The sequence below is a fragment of the Hippoglossus hippoglossus genome, chromosome 15 (assembly GCF_009819705.1).
Source record: "Hippoglossus hippoglossus isolate fHipHip1 chromosome 15, fHipHip1.pri, whole genome shotgun sequence".
Classification (NCBI taxonomy): Eukaryota; Metazoa; Chordata; class Actinopteri; order Pleuronectiformes; family Pleuronectidae; genus Hippoglossus; species Hippoglossus hippoglossus.
Genome location: NC_047165.1, coordinates 4,875,679 through 4,892,585, shown reverse-complemented (window position 1 = coordinate 4,892,585; position 16,907 = coordinate 4,875,679). Strand labels below are relative to the sequence as shown.

The following is a 16,907-nucleotide window of genomic DNA, read 5'->3' as shown; positions in this document are numbered from 1 at the left end:
AAAAGGCAGAAACAAGGTTTTTATTTGTCGTGGTGACGTTTCAAACTGTTCCTCAGACCTCTGATGAATCCAGTCGCCATTTTAAACTCAGCTGATGTGTCACAACCATTAGCAGCAATAAAAATACATTATTTATTATAAATATCTTAATAAATGTATTTAGAAAATGGTTTACAAAGGCAAATCAATCCAGGTCATATAAACAAAGTACGTGAGTAAAACTCATCATAGAAAAATAATGTCAGACTATTTTTCTTGTGGAAAGAAAATTAAAATGAAATTCACATTAATGTTTATTTTTCTTAAATACATTTCTGTAGATATAAATCACAGGACAAATTTTTACATGTTGTTTTTTCAAAATAAGTTTTTCTCATCTTCGGTTTCACTAAACGACACAGAGCGAAGTTTCTCCAGGCTCAGGAGGTGTTCGTCCCCTAACCGCACAGTCGGCGGTTCGATTCCCGGCTTCTCCAGTCTACAGTGTCCTTGGGTAAAACACTGAACCCTGAATCACCCCTGACACTGTGAATGTAACGTACGGATGATAAAGAAGTTCTGACGTTTATGAATTCGAATGAAGTGGATTTAAAACGATAACTGAGACTCGTCATTCAAATCTGTCTGAAAGCTTCGTTTCCATTTAAATCATCTTCCACTGTCTTAGTGAGTCAACGCTTCACTTTTCCTCTGGTAAATTAAAAGCAGCTGAAGAATTAAAGAATCCAAACACTAAACTAGACACAGTTTGAATCCACGTCTCATTTTTTTATTTTTATCACTCACATTGTAGAAACTCGCCAACGTCCCGTCCCCTGGAGACGCGCCGCCGCCGCCGCCAGCTTCTAATACAGATAATTACCAGCAGACAACGCAACGTCTCATGTGATTAAAGATGGAGAATGAAATAATGTGGCCTGAAGCTTCTTGGCATGAAACAGACGTGTTAAATACAAAACATTTTTCTTAAACTGCAGCATGAGAACATGGCACTGAAATGTACAGAGGCCCAGGAGGGTCAGTTCACGAGTTTCTTCCACTGTCTGCTGCACCACTGAGTTTAATTCAAAAGGAAAGAAGAACACGAGCAGAGAATCTGTGTCAGTAAAACAAACGTTAAAGATCCCTGAAGGGAAATCTGTGTCATTTCATCCTCAGTTTTTCTGGTTGAAAGTTGAGTGAAGTTTGACAGAGTTTGACGTGTAGCTGCAAAAATGTTTGTTTTCAACTTGAGTTTTTAATCTAATTGTGTAAAATGTGTTTGTTTCACCAGGAGCTGGATGAGCATCGGATCTGAGGAAGTTTCAGTGAACGTAACCGAGAAGTGAAACACAAAGTAAAGACAGCGTATTAACGTTTTTAAAATATCCTACTTACGACATTAGCACTAACCGGCTCCTCACTGTTCCACAAGCAGCTGCTTGATTTCCTTTGTTTTGCTTCTACGTGGATCAGCAGCTGATGTTAAATTGTTAATGACAAACTGACTGAATTCAAAGTGCAGTTAAATCTTAAATGTTCTTCTCTGAGTTTGATAAATGTGAGGTTGTGTTTTTAGTCTAAGTTTAAAGTTTCTCTTCCTTGCGGGTCGGAGTCTCGTCTCTTCTGTCGACTCCTCAGACAAACCACTGAGACGCTTTTACAACGATGATGCAGAAGCTGCTTTGTTTTTTGGGATCGCAAACATGACAGCCCAACAGTGCGGAGGTCAAAGGTCAGTCCCGATGTTTTATTCATCACTTCAACCCAGTTTTTATCGTCTGACAGCCCAGGACTGTCACAGTCGGGAGGAGGAGCCTTGTGTTTGTCACTGGAACAAACTGTTGGACGATAGAAACGTATGAGTGACGACCGTCAGACGTTCTGTGAGGTCACACCCACACATGCTCTCAACCAATCCTGACTCAGTCTCATGACGTCTCAGCCTGTTTTTAATCGTCAAATAACTAATTAAAACCAAACTGATCAGAGACATGAACACTTGGACAAACATCGGTGAGATAAGAACGACCTGAAATGACAGAAAACATCTTTGACAAACATTTATTTAACATGTACTTAGATTTTTTTTGTTTGGTCCATGTCCAATCTGCTAACATGGAGGAGGAGGGTTTTTGAGCTATACTGCAGCCAGACACCAGGAGGCTTCAGCACTTTAAGCCCCACCCCAAAGGTCCCTGTACTTTTGTAAAGCAGAAACACCCTGAGGAGGAACTTTTATGGGTCCAAAAAGACTTTACTAACTTCATTTCAAACCTGGTCCCTGTGTCGGAAAAGTTCCTGGTTCCCGGTGAAAGTTCCTGCGATGGAAACGCAGCTAAAACCCCAAACACGACCAATTATAGCTAATTATTTCTGTTTCATAATCTATATTCACCGTGTCAGGACGTTCAGTTGATCAAAGGAATAGTTCTGAAATGATCAAAGGATTATACATGGTGAATATATGTGTCTCTTTCTCTGGTTGTAGAAACAGTCCATTCTGTTCCTCCTCAAGTTTCCTGACTGTGGCTGAACGTCGGCACGGTCGGCTGAGTTCTGGCAGCAGACGACCAGTCGTGGGCCTGTCCAGTAAGTTTGACTGTTTTTTTGACTCGTCTGCGGTGGGAGTGACATCACTGGCAAAATTACATCACTACACACCCTCCCCCTCCGTTCGGCCCCGCCCCCTGGGGCCGCCCCAGCTGCCAAAACAAGAGCGCCGCCGATGGAGGCGCTGCGTTGACCTAAATTCCCCCCGAGAGAGACTCCTCTTAAAGCTGCAGAGACACAGACGGAGACAGAGACAGACGAGTTGAGACACAGTTAGAGACAGAAAACTTGTCTTAAAACTTCAGAGACGGAGACACAAGCAGGACCAGAAAAAGACAGACTCAAAAAAGTCTTAGAGATGAGATAAATACTCAGGGACAGACAAGAAAAATGCTAAGCTAGAGGTAGAGACAGATAAATGTGGACAGAGGCAGATGCAGACAAAGAAAAGACGAGCAGAGACATGATGAAACGACAAGATAGGGACAGAGAGAGGTAGACACTGATGGAGACAGAGACTCAGAGACAAGGATGAACAGACTCAAACAAGAAGACATGTTGACTACTGGGACGGAGAGGCGAGACACTGAAAGAAACAGGTAAAGAGTAAGACAAAAACAGGAGGATAGTAAGACTGACAGGGACACTGGCAGAGGAGGACAGAGACAGACGCTTAAAGACACAGATAGAAGTGGAGAGAGACAGAAAAAGACAGACTGAGATAAAGACAGAAATTCAGAGTAGCAGAGTCGAAGACGCACAGCAGCCAAAAAGACAACGATAAACTGTAGGTAGCGATGGACAGAGACGGACAGATAAAGACACAGATGGAAGTGAAGAGAGACAGAAAAAGACAGAGACAGACAAGTCCTACTGAGACAAAGACACAGACAGACAGAGATAAAGACAGATAGAGACAGAGAAGAGGATAAACAGTAAAAGGCCACAACAGTAAGACATATGCAGAGACATGAAGACAGGAGACAGACTGATGGACAGAGAGAGAGACAGACGGGTGAAGAATCAGATGGGAGAGGACAGAGACAGATAGAGATTAAGACAGATGGAGACAGAGAGGAAGAAGAACAGCATCAACAGAAGACATGTGCAGAGACATAAAGACAGGACAGACGGGTGGATGTCTGATTTCCTCTCTGTCTTCTCTTGTGTGTCTTATACTTTATGATGCTCTCCGATGAATCGTTATAAAGAATCTCAGAGTTTATCGTCCGTCTCTTCGTCTTTGCACCTTCTGATACTGAGTCCACAGTCAAACATCGTTCACTCACATTCGTTCAAATATAAATAAAATAAACATAAAGTTTTAGTAAAAGTTCACAACTAAGAATATTCCAATTTTTATAGAAATAATAAAGATAAAAGAGCAAATATTGTTCTGAGAAAGATGAATATTTATGCTGCAATTCATTTGGTAATGAGACATTCATAATAAAATGTATAACTTCCTAAACCTGTAATAATTAATTAGAGAAAATGAATTAATTCTGTGTTGATTTCTTTCCACAACAGTCGAACTGGACGTTTATGTTGTAGAAAGAAAGAAATTTTCTTTCACACACACACACACACACACACACACACACACACACACACACACACACACACACACACACACACACAAACACACACACTCTGATCACATGATACTGCTGAGTTCAAGCAGCGAAGAAAAGAAGAGTAAAAGTCAAAGTGAAAAACTTCTGAGCTCAAACCAAACAAATCAGAGTGGAAATAAAAAGCTGTTAAATTGGATTAAAGAGGTGAAGAGTCACTGATTTTAGAGTAAGAAATATACCTTCAAACAAAAACTCCACAACCAAACCAAAGTACAATTTAATCATAATCAGGCCTGAATTGTTTAATACAGGTCAAAATAAATATCTAAATACATATATCGTCTTTAAATCTCAAGCCATCTATAAATCTATCTAGGTTTTACTTATAAATCACACAAAAAATCCTCAATGATGCATTGTCAAAACTAAATTTCAAAAATTTGGAACATTCCCGTATAAATTACCCAAGAAGAAATTAAACGTAATTAAATTAATAAAATAAATATGTTGTTTAATCAAATAAAAGTTTGTCATTTACGACTTTTAAAACAATTAAACTCAAGTATAGAACAACGTAAAGAAAAACAACTACAAACTTAAAATAACATATATTTGCTGCTTCCACCTTATATATCAATGATGCTTTTATATAAAAATAAAACCTGTAATCGTTATATTTGAGGATCGTGATGTTAAATGATTCCACACATTAATCAGTGAAACAGAAACTCTGGTTATTTTATCCTTTTTAATCAAGTTAAGTTTCTCTGAGAAAAAAAACAAACAGCAACAGAACAGATGGGACAGATTTCGTACAAGTGAACTAACGACAGAAGTGCAAAACAAATTACAATTCAAAATAAAAACAATTCTAAAATATTTTTGTTTTACAAAACCAAAATGAAAAAGTGACACAGGAAGAGTTTAGAAATAAAAATAAAAAACTTCTGAGCCTGGATCAGTCAGTTTCATCTGTTTCTACTTTTTCTACTGTTTTAAATTCAAAAATTACATTTTTTTTATTATTCAAACAGAACGAGGCTCAGTCAGACCCGCTGGACTGTGTTTGTGCTTTTATTTTGAAATATTCCTATGTTTCTGTTTATTTTCAGTGTGTGTGTGTGTGTGTGTGTGTGTGTGTGTGTGTGTGTGTGTGTGTGTGTGTGTGTGTGTGTGTGTGTGTGTGTGTGTTTTCTTGTAGCTTTTATTTTTCTATTTTTGTCAAAGGTAAACATAAGAAGGTTACAGTTTTTTATTCTTGGCTAACACTGTAAAAAATAATACCAGTTTAAATTTGTACCACTTTTAAAATATCAACAGAAACGTACACAAAATTCATTTTCATTAACATCTCAAATTTAAATAATTTAAAATCAAATTCAACCTGCAGTTCGTTTACTTTCAGTCGACAACATTTGTTTTTGCGTTAAACGACCCGAAAACAGATGATAATTGTAATAATAATAAATATATCCAACAGTGCCGTTCAATGTTAATGTCAGTTTTGAATGGGAAGATTTTAATCTAAATTATTTCTTTAAAACGTCTTTATTCCCTTTGAACCATGATCATTTAAACCTTTCGCCATTTCTGAAATTTTGAATTTTTATATTTTTATTTTAACACAGGTTAAATTTGCTGTATCGATGTTGAGCGGATGTTTTTGTAAAATATCCTTCACATCATCGTTTCCTGTTTTAATTGTTTACCTGTTTACTTTCATTCAGTTTTGCACAGACGACTTTATTTGCCGTGGATTGTGTCGCTCAGACCGGCTAACCTGAGATCTGAAGACAAACCGATCAATAATCAATCAATACTCTGATAGGTAAACACTGCACATTTTATTTTCTGTGCTTATAGAAAATAGCATTTCTTCCAATGCAGTCACATCGCTCTCGCTGATGTAAAATACACTTTCAATTTTATTTCGACGTTTGTCTCTGTATTCGATGACGTTGGGATCAATAAGTCGATTTGCAAATAATCTACAAGATCAATTGTTGTTTTTTAACCTGAAAAATGCTGATTCAAAAAAGTAAAAACGTTTTCGTTGTTTTTCTTTCGCTAGTTTAAGTCACTAAAGTTTGTATAGAAGCTAAAACACAATCGTTATTCTACTAAAATAAAATATAGTGGCCACTTTGTGTCATGTGATTAATGAGGTTAATCTAAATTACATTTTAGCAAGTGATTATTTAAATTAGTATTAAGAAAATAAATAATTTGTATGAGTTGGACAGGATTTAATAAAATCAGCACTTTCAAATGATGGTGAAAAAACGTCTCAGTGTTTTGAGCTTTTACATAAAATGTAGTGACACCGTTGTAAGTTAAACTCAACTAAAATTCTCATTTAAAACAAACTGAACTTGTGGGGACAAAAAAAAAAAACACAAAATCAAGTTTTTTTTAAATAAAAAACCTCCCACGTGTTGAAATAAAGTCACAAAATGAATTTAAAATCATGTTCTCATTACACAACAATGTGTAAAATAGAAATTCACTAAAAGCTTAGTATCGTCACATCAAACATTAATATCGGTAGCAGGTCGAAAATGGCGGCCTCTCTGCAGAGGTCAGCTGATGAACTCGCTCTGCAGTTTTCACTCCCGAACAATCAAAATAAATAAGTTGCATATGTTTGTGCATATATAAGTTGACTGAAAACCTTGTTTCCCCAATATTCTCAGTTTCTGTGCAAATGTGTTTTCATTTAATTTAATTTTTCAGCGGCTCTGGTGAAATAAAACCTTCCAGGTGAAAAAATTATAAAACTGAACAAATTTGAGTTGAGATCAATTCTGACAAAAAATTGTTTCAAGATTAAGATGTTTATTGGAGATACAAGTTTTTCACTTGACAAGAGCTGTGTGTATATATGTGTGTGTGTTTGTGTGTATGTTTATGTGTGTTTATGTGTGTTTATATTTGTTTATATATATGTGTGTGTGTTTACATGTGTGTGTGTGTTTATATGTGTGTGTTTACATGTGTCTCTGTGTGTGTGTGTGTGTGTGTGTGTGTGTATTTTTTGAAGCCACCAAACAAACAAACAATTGGAGAAAGTTTGTCCCTCTGAGGCCTCCATACCTCAGCCTCTACCGTAACTTTCAAACTTTACACCGGGAAACCGGAGCAGGTCAGCGGGACACGAGCAGGAGGAGACGCCGGTAAATGTTTTTTTATTATTATTTTATTTAGTATTTTTTATTCTTCAATTCAGGAGGATGTTTGTTTGTGTGGAGGCTCTTAGTGCACATGCGCAGCAGGTTTTACGCACAGGCCTAGACACACACACACACACACTCACACACACACATACACACACACACACAGTAAAATCATGTGAAGTGAAAATGACAATCTGGGTTTGGATAATAAACAGGAAACATACAAAAACTCCATGTTTTGCATAATTTTATATGAAGAGTTCTGTTCCAAAAACATTTATATCCAGTTACTTATATATAACTTATATCATTTAAAGTGATCTTTTTATCATTAGCTCATTAAAACCGTTTGGATATCTATATTTTGGGAGAAAACTCTTCACAGAGAGCAGATGAATTATGACTATTCTTCTTATTACTGTTAATATAATGATTGTTAGGCCTGTCCGGGGTCAAACCTGAGTAAGATATGATTTGTAGGCTTGTTTTTCCTCTTTAACCCCTGATTGTTTCTGCTGATTTTAAGGCTTCATTTATTCACTTATTCAAAAAAGTTTTTACTCCAGAAAAGAGAAAAGAAAAAGTTCTGATTGTCTTTTTTTTCCTCCTCGATTGTCTCAAAATTCATAAATAATTATTAACCCTGTAAGTAAGTCCCCCCCCCCCTCCCCCTCAATACTGATGCGTATACACTGACAAATAGAATTTAAATACATTGTACAATAAATACAAAACATAAATAAAAGACTCAAATGAAGTACTGAAAATCTTTGTACAAGATATAAATAGTTTGAAATATATCCTACTCATATAGCGTTACCTTTGGCAAGTCTAGTTTACAGATGTACAACCCGCGGTAACAAAAGTTTGTCCCTTTTTCAACAGAATGCGAATAAAATCATGAAAATAAACCCGTTGCACTTCGGGGCAGAATATGGCCCAAAACAGTCCCACGTCATTTGTGGATCAGTGTTTGATATTTACCACTTTCTCTCTGTGCCCTTAACGTGACGTCTCTTGTGCGTCCTCGTCCCGGTGCCATCCACGGAGAGGGGACGGTGAGGGGGGGGGGAGGAGGGGGGAGTTCAGTTTAGGAAAGCGTTTGGAGTCACCCTCTTTTGATGGGACAGCATCCCGGGGAACCCCGCGGACACGCCCGGGGAGAAGGCCGGTATGGAGCTGTTTCTGAGGGAGTCTGAGAGCAGGGACTGCGGCGAGCTGCCGGAGGCCAGGCCGCCGTACCCCGGTGCGCCCTGCTGGAGGTGCGGCGGCGGGGGCGGGTGTCCTCCTCCTCCCGGCGGCCCCGCTGAAGAGTGTTGTGTCCCTGAGACAAAATACCCGGCCGTCTGCCCGGACAGCAGCCCGACCGGCGACGTGCTCATCCCGTAACTGTTCGTCAAGCCCAGCGCCCCCGCCGACCCGCCGAGGATGGAGCGCCCCAGGTCCCCGTTACTCAGCTGCTCCACCGCGGGCAGCAGCGACCCGTAGCCCGCAGCCTGGTTCAAAAAGCCGGGCGTGGATCCGTTGTAGTGCGGGTGGTGGTGGTGGTGATGGTGCAGGGAGAGGAACGGAGAGATCTGCCAGTACAGCGGGTTGTTCGCCCGCTCGTTAATCCCCAACCCGAGAGGAGCGAAGCGCAGCCCGCGCTTCATCGCCAGTTTGCCCCGGGAGGTGGCGGAGCGCCGGCGGAGCTTCCCGGTGGTTCCCCCGATGAAGACGTCATCGCTGCTGGGGTCCAGCATCCAGTAGTTGCCCTTCCCCGGGTCGTCGTAGTGTCTGGGCACCTTGACGAAGCACTTATTGAGGCTGAGGTTGTGGCGGATGGAGTTCTGCCAGCCCTGCTTGTGCTCCCGGTAGTACGGGAAGTTTTTCATGATGAACTCGTAAATACCGTTGAGCGTGAGCCGCTTCTCGGGGCTCTGCCTGATGGCCATCATGATCAGGGCGTTGTAGCTGAACGGAGGTTTGTCATATTTCCCGTTTTTCCCGCTGTTGGTACCGGTACTGTTCTGCTCCTGCGTCGCCTTGGCGCCGTCCCCCTCTCCACCTCCTCCTCCGTCCCCCTCCTCGTCCCCGTGCTCCTCCTTGCCCGGTTTATCCGGGTCCAGAGCCGCGGCCGTGGAGTCCACCTCCGGTGGGTCCAGCGACTTCTCCGAGTCGGAGCCCGGTGAGGGGGAGAAGGTCCCTTGGATACCGGCGGCAGCGGCAACGGAGTCGGGTCTGTCGCACTTGGAGGGCAGCAGGAGGCTCTTGATGCTGAAGGAGGAGGACCGGTGGACGGTCGGCGGGTCTTTTACATCCTCCATGCCCGGTGGCTCTCCCACAAAACCAGGAGTAAACAATAACAAACAAAAAATAACAAGAAGAAGAAGGAGAACTCCAAGCTCGTCCTCCTCCGTTATCCGGGCTGGAAACGAAAGAGAGACCGAGGAGAGAGAAAGGAGGGTCAGGATGAGAGAAGCATGGATGGAGGAGTGGAGAGAGAGAAGAGACAGACAGAGAGAGGGGGAGAGAGGGAGAGAGAGAGAGGGCGAGAGAGAGAGGGAGCGTGGCTGCAGGAGAAATTAGTAATTAAGGAGGTTCCGACATCAGGAGGAGGAGGAGCTTCTCCAAGTTACTGAATTTATCAACAAATCCTCTTTTCTGCTCCTTCGTCTCCAAACGTCTCCAACACTAACCTTTCATTTTATCTCTTTACTCTCCCTCGCTCTCTTTCGGTATTTACGCGCGTGCACACTTGCCGATATTCTCTCGTGTAATTGTGCCGTGCGTCATGCACCCTCCTCTCTGTGCGTGTGCGCGTAAAAGACCTCTCCGTTCGGAGCTTGTGCGTAAAAGCGCACAAACAGTCGAGGGAGGCTCGAGCCTCCGCGGCTTTGTTTGCTCAACGACAATAATAGTTCGAATCCGTGTCGGCAAACACGGCGCGTGCACGCTCCGTGCGTGGTCGTGTGTGTGTATTTTTTGTTAAGGGTGAGGCGGGGGGGGCACTGAGCACGCCGCTATTGTCTGATAATAAAAATCATTGTGCCGGACCGGAAACCGACACACACACACAAACACACACACACACACACACACACACACACACACACACACACACACACACACACACACACACACACACACACAGAGTCCGGAGGCGGCAGATCTGATCCTGGAACGACAGCGCCTCCAGTTGGTAGTAATTACTACTGCAACACATATATTCCTGGTTATTTTCTGAATAGAAGAAAAGAAACGCACTCCACTACTACTGCTACTTAATCATAGTAAAACTCATAATGATCATATTTTTGAATACTGTAATAATCAATGTTTTTCCAGCTCCACATTAAGGATAAATGATGCACTAAGTCTGAGACTTTATATGTTATGGCTGTTACATTGTTCTGTCCTCTCTGTTGTTCCTGTTTTTACTTTTCACCAATAAAACACAAGTTAAATACAGAAAGATTCAAGTTGTGTTTTAATGTAAAACAATCAGTAAAATTAAAGCAGAATTAGTGGGATTACTTTTTGTCCCCCAGCTTGAACCTCTGGCTGTGTGGGTCGTTCTCTGCGGGGGGTCTGAGATCATCCTGTAGGAAGATCACATTTACAGAGAATGTAAACAAACACTTACATAAAGAGATTTAATGTAAAAAAAAAGAAGAAAAGACAGTGTCTCACTAAGGACACTTCATCCTGACTACAGGCCTTGTTGATAATAAGTGTTGTTGTAAAGACGCAGTCATGTTAATATCACATAAAATTAATGAATTATTTAAAAACCACGATGCACATAATTATAATGACGTCTCATCTACCGATCACCAGCGCCTGGTGAGCACCGTCAGTGTCCGGTGGAAGCTTTGCATTGTGATGTGTTCATAATGTGACGTTTTCTATAGTGAGACTTAATTCTGCTGATTAAATGTAGAATGTTGCTGCGTTTTATTCTGTGAGATGTTAAATTTATTTCCTCTGAACAAAAGTCCAACTTTATACCAAACGTTAAATGTTTTTAAAATAAAATCAGCTGCTGGTTCCTGGTTATTCTCTGTGCTCTGCAGTTTTACCAGATCCTTTACTTGAGTAAAAGTAGAAATATACCATCAACTATAATACCTTATTTACGTGTAAAAGTCTGTTCAAAAGTGTTAAAATGAAGACGTATCATCTCAGAGTCTTCGTCTTCTACGTGAGCAGCTCCTCATTTTTCATCCTGAGATATTTGTACTCTTCCAGTTTCAAAACATATCATATTTTATAAACTGCGTCACTGACACTGTTTGTTTTCAGTCTGCAGATTTTGTATGACAACAGAGCTGAATCCAGTTTACACACACACACACACACACACACACACACACACACACACACACACACACACACACACACACACACACACACACACACACACACACACACACATTTCCTCCTCCAATCTACTGTATTAATTCTCTGCTGTGTTTTGCTGCCAGATGGTGTTTCTGTTTAACTGCATGTGAACTTTCAACAAAGGGTCTGTTTGGGCTGCGTTAACAAGCCCAGACACACACTGACACACACACAGACGCACACCCAGACACACACAAACAGACACACACAGACGCACACACACACACAGAGGGTTACAGTGATTTTATTTATATGAACCCTCATTTCAGGAGTTGAGTTTTCCATTCAGGGTCATCTTGAGCATCTCTACATTTTATAGACACATCACATCACAGGGTCAAAGGTCAAACACACGACTTAAACCCATTATATGTGAGCAGCAAAGGATCATGGGAGAGTCTCCTCCTCTCCAAAACAAACAGAGCCGCTGATTCAATCCAGTAAAAACACTGAATAAAGCAGCTTCATGTTAAAACTCAGTGTTTCTCTGACGCGTCTCTGAGCGGCTGTGAGTCGAGCTGCCGCTAACGTTTGCTCAGCTTCTTTCTCTGAAAACTTCAGATCCAGACGTCCGACGACTAAAATCCTTCATCTGCTTCAAATATAGAGTTGAAAACCACCAAGATCTAAAAAGTGTGAAGTTAAAATGTGACTTCAAACTGGATAAAAAGTCACCTTTGACTCCTCAAAGAGGATGTGACGCCACCAACAGGCGACAGAATGAAACACACTGCGGCTGTTTGGTTCAATGATTTAAAATCAGACCCTGAGGTGTGAGAGCTCCCTAAAATAAATGTCAGTGGCTTCAACCTCCTGGTGGTTAAAGAAAAAGAGAAGAAGAAGAGCTCTTCTTCCTCTCCGCCGTCAGACAGTATCAGTCGGCTGGACGCTGGTGTCAGTTTTTCCGCTGGCCGAGCTCGCCACCAGCTGCACAGATTACAGCGCTGTTGCCAAAACAGCACGAGTATTTATGAGCAGCTTTTAAGAGTTAGATTATCATGAGTCCGGTCTCACTAAACATGAACTTGGCTGACTCCTCGTCCACTCGCCAGATATCATAAGCTCCTCGTGGACAGAAACCTGATGTAACCTCCCTGCTCTTCTTCACGGTTCTTACACCACGTCTTCCTCTCGTGTTGCTCAGCTTTAAACTTCAGGAGTGAAGATCTGATCGCTTAAGTCATCAAGCAGAGTGGAAGCTGGAGGATGGAGATTTAAAGTTGCAGTGGAGGCAAAGATTCAGACTACATCCACACTAACATATCTTTTATTTTAAAAGTAAATTCCAGATAAGTCATTTAGCTCTGTATCCAAAGTATTCTGGAGGTTCTGTATGTGAGAACACAAACGTCCGAGTCATTTGCTCTGGACATTTTCTGGAACTTTTCCTGCAGCCCCCTCATGTCTGAAGCTGTTTTCAGACATGAACTCTGCACAACTGGGTCCGGACTTTCTCCAGAGTTTGTCCGAGTGAGACGCTTTCACAACAAAAGGAAAATATCTTGAAACTTCACAGTGAGCGAGTGGACGTGAAACTGGAAGAACACAAATATCTCAGGATGAAGAAGAGGAGCCGTACACGTAGAAGACGAAGACGTCAACTTGGAAAGACGAGGAGATTCCAGAGCTTTTGGTGATGAGGGTTAGAGTTCATGTCTGAATTCAGCTTTACAAACTATGTGTTCACTTTAACAAATCATCGTGCTACATGAAAGTCCAGATTATGTTTCATCTGCTGAGGACACTCGGGTCTTTCAGGGAACTTTGCTTTAAACTTGGCACCAGTCTTTTTTCACAGCGTGGTCTTTTGGCGAATCTCAACAAAGGGGTGAAGAGTGCAGCCTCTGTCCCGAGATGCTCCCTGAGACGAGGATGACGGCCGAGCTTTCATCCTTAAGGCCGAACGCCCCCCCACTGCACGAGACTGTGACATCACTGCGACCGGCTGCTCCACCCAGCGACACCGCAGGTCGTTTCTTCCTGCTGCTGACAGACGGCATGACAAACAGCCATGGACGACAGCATGTGCAACGTTTCTGTAACATGCAACTTTTATCTCACTTATATGAGACTTCGTGTAAAAACACTTTTCAAATATATTTTCTCTCTGTGACTTGATATCTTGTCTCATCTTTATCCTGCTGCTGCTGCTGAAGTTCATTAATCCTGTGAGATTAATGAACTTCATCTTATCGCATTAACCTCGGAGCTCACTGGTTCCTCCTGAAGACGTAAATCCCAGTTCACGAATAAAAAGTTTGTTTTTTAAAAGAAAACTTTCAACAAACTAACATGAGGAAGCAGGAAAGATGCGTTTGAGAGGGCGGATGAATCCACATTTGGTTCAGAAAGTAAAGATGGACGACGTGTGTCCTCTTCCTCTCATTGAACACAAATCAAGGAGAAATATCTCAGATTCGAACGCTGTGCAGCAGTGGCATTAAGGTCCCACCCACACACACTCTTAACCAATCACGAGTCAGTCTAAGCTGTCAATCATGACGTCTCAGCCTGTTTTTATATGACAATTTACTAATTTAAACCAAACCAACATCTTCTTTGATTTTTTTGTTTGGTTCATGTCCCATCTGCTAACATGGAGGAGGAGGGGTTTATAACCTGCAGCCAGCCACCAGGGGGTGATAGAGACATTTTGGCTCAACTTTTGGGAGCTGTCATGTCGTCCATCTTTATTTACACTCTGTGTTTCTGACTAAACGAACTTTGACTTCAATTAAACATTTATGCTTTTAAAAGGATAAAGTTAAAAGAAAATAATGACGTTTCATCTTTGTGTTTAAAGCATCTAAACAGATTCTGAGGACACTCGTATTAAATTAAATTAGATTTTAAATTTTGCAGTGTAAAACCTCATGTTGACAATGATTGATTAAAGAATAATCTAACTGACTGTGTAAATGTCCCAGTAAAGCTTTCATTGTGTGTGTGTGTGTGTGTGTGTGTGTGTGTGTGTGTGTGTTGCCAGTAAATCATTAATGTCAATAAAATAATTATATGTGTATAAAATAATCATATCAGGAGCGTCCACACTTGTACAGAATACTGTATATATCAGAGCTACATGTGTAAGTGGAAGTAAACGGGAAAAGGAAGCTTTAGCAGAGGCAGGATTACAGATTTAATTCCCACTGCGAGCAGCTGGTCCTTATGTTCCAGCAGCTCGTATGAATTCATCCAGCGAACTGCGTCGTGCTCACTGGGACGTGTGTTTGGCCTCAGGACGCTTTTTAAATGTTCACTTATTAGGCTTCAGGACAGATTCTTCTCGTTTACATCCGCTGATCACTTACTGCACAGTCGGCACTTTGGCGCAAACTTTCAACATCATGCAAAATAAATGTCACTCTGTACATTATTGGAAAGGTTTGATGAAAAACATTTCTCATGTTTAAAAGAAGCAACGTCCATGTGATCTGAAAATGATGTGAGTTTGGGTGATATTGATTATACAGATGGACGATAAACTACTTCACCTAATACATCAGATTTAACAGGTTCTTCCCAGGAGCTGATTCCTCCTCCACCAAGTTCAGAAGTCGGTCCAGAAGTTTTTACGTAAAGACACAGAAGCAGGTGAAAATGTAACGTCCCTGCAGAGGTAGTAAGTTTTCCTTAGATTCAATAAGTTACCTGTGGACCACAAATTCAGCCCAACTTTTCTTTACTTGTTGGTTAATCTGCAGCATTAAAACTCTGCTTAATCAGCTCCAGTTCATGGACGTGCAGACGAGCGTCACTGGATCAGTTTGATCCTGAAGAAAACTTACAGATACGGATTCTGCAGCTGTAAGAAGCATCTTCTCAATGTTTTTATTGGACTTTTATTCAGGATGGACATCATAGAAAACAACTAAAGTTTGAGTCTCCTTGAAGCTAAACATCTTTGTATCAAGTCCTTGTGCTCAGATTTGACTGATTTATGACTCAGAAGAACAAATTGAAGAATAAAGAGATTTAAAATAACTTGGCTGCTCCCCCCTCCACAGTTTAAACCAGTGGTTTGTTGATTTTCTTCGTCTGCGCACATTATTTTATGAACCAGGAAAAACCTGGGCCGAGCAGTTCATGGACAGATTGTGTTTGACTATGATGAGATATGACAGTTTGTCCGTCAGTACCAACGATCACCGACGCTGTTTTTCAAGCATGAGCTGCCTCACGACTCCGCCGCCGTGTCTCTGACCTCCGCGCCGGTTCCTCCTCTGACCTCTGTCATCACAGTTTTGAGGGTTGTGGCTGCGGCTCCTGGATTTCCAGGATGGACGACGCTCTCGCTGGATGTTTGACAAAGACCTATCAACCTGATTGTTTTCATATTCGGGAACCTACGGCCGTCTGTCACCCGCCCCGGCTTCAAACAGACTCTGACAGATATGACAGCATCGTCGGTGAACAGTTTCATATTCGCTTATCGGCCTGACGTGATCCAGACCCGGATGGTTTGAAGTTCAAACCGGAGTGTTTGAGGAAGAGGAGGCGGCAGATGGAGCTTCAGCGAAGGACGAGAACTTACAACCTGTCAAAGCACGTTAACAGCAGGGAGGCCGCACTTTGCCGCGGTGACTCCCTCTGGAGAGAGCAGCGTCCTGGTCGTCCATGTTGGCGATATTATTACAGGCTGAGCCGTTACACCAAGAGAAGCCAAACTAAATCAGGCTGACTCGCCGGCAGCACCGGGGTCATCTGGAGTTTACTGCTATTAATAGAGTGTTGTAGTAGAACCCCCTGAATACACATGCTGCTCCGCCCATACAAAAACACACACACACACACACACACACACACACACACACACACACAGGCTGAATGTATTCATACATGCAACCCCCCTGCAAGGCACCCCCCCCCCCCCACCCCCCCCCCACCCCCACCCCCCCCCCCCCACACACACACACACACACACAAACACACACACACACACACACACACAGTGCAGGGACGTGTGTACTCTTCATTGAGAGAATGACGAGGAGGAGGAGGAGGAGGAGGAGGAAGACGGGCCTGGTTGGCACGGCGACCGAGCCTCCATGTTGCCACGAGGCAGAGACACAGACCGAGCGTCCGTTACAAATCAAAACATTCGGTTGATTCATTCATTTGGATGTTTTTCTGTCCTCCCCCATCCTCCCCTCCCTCCCCCTCCCTCGCTCTGTTGTATCTGGGATGTTCACACACTGACCTACATTAGAAAACTGTGATGAAACCAGGGGTGTGTGTGTTT

The 16,907-nt window shown here is 42.1% G+C and overlaps 1 protein-coding gene and 1 long non-coding RNA gene across 3 annotated transcripts; one reads left to right on the top strand and one right to left on the bottom strand.

The window, feature by feature from the left end:
- Window positions 1-1,664: 1,664 nt before the first annotated feature.
- Window positions 1,665-2,778, top strand: LOC117776066. Its single transcript, XR_004616383.1, has 3 exons — window positions 1,665-1,865; window positions 2,107-2,110; window positions 2,498-2,778. It is a non-coding gene; the product is annotated as an uncharacterized LOC117776066 (long non-coding RNA).
- A 1,342-nt stretch (window positions 2,779-4,120) lies between these two features.
- foxg1b (forkhead box G1b) lies at window positions 4,121-10,318 on the bottom strand. Of its 2 annotated transcripts, XR_004616374.1 has the most exons (2): window positions 7,445-10,318; window positions 4,121-4,185 (listed from the first exon to the last, which is right to left on the bottom strand). XR_004616374.1 is itself a non-coding variant. In XM_034609752.1 (1 exon), the coding sequence occupies exon 1, from the start codon at window positions 9,586-9,588 to the stop codon at window positions 8,368-8,370; it is 1,221 nt and encodes a 406-aa protein (XP_034465643.1). In that variant the 5' UTR covers window positions 9,589-10,318; the 3' UTR covers window positions 7,147-8,367. The 2 variants fall into 2 exon arrangements, 1 of the variants encoding a protein (XP_034465643.1); XM_034609752.1 differs by lacking the exon at window positions 4,121-4,185 and having other exon boundaries at window positions 7,147-10,318.
- Window positions 10,319-16,907: the final 6,589 nt, after the last annotated feature.

Bases quoted from the DNA above. Each gene is read 5' to 3' on its own strand.
- foxg1b (XM_034609752.1), bottom strand. From the start codon at position 9,588: ATGGAGGATGTAAAAGACCCGCCGACCGTCCACCGGTCCTCCTCCTTC.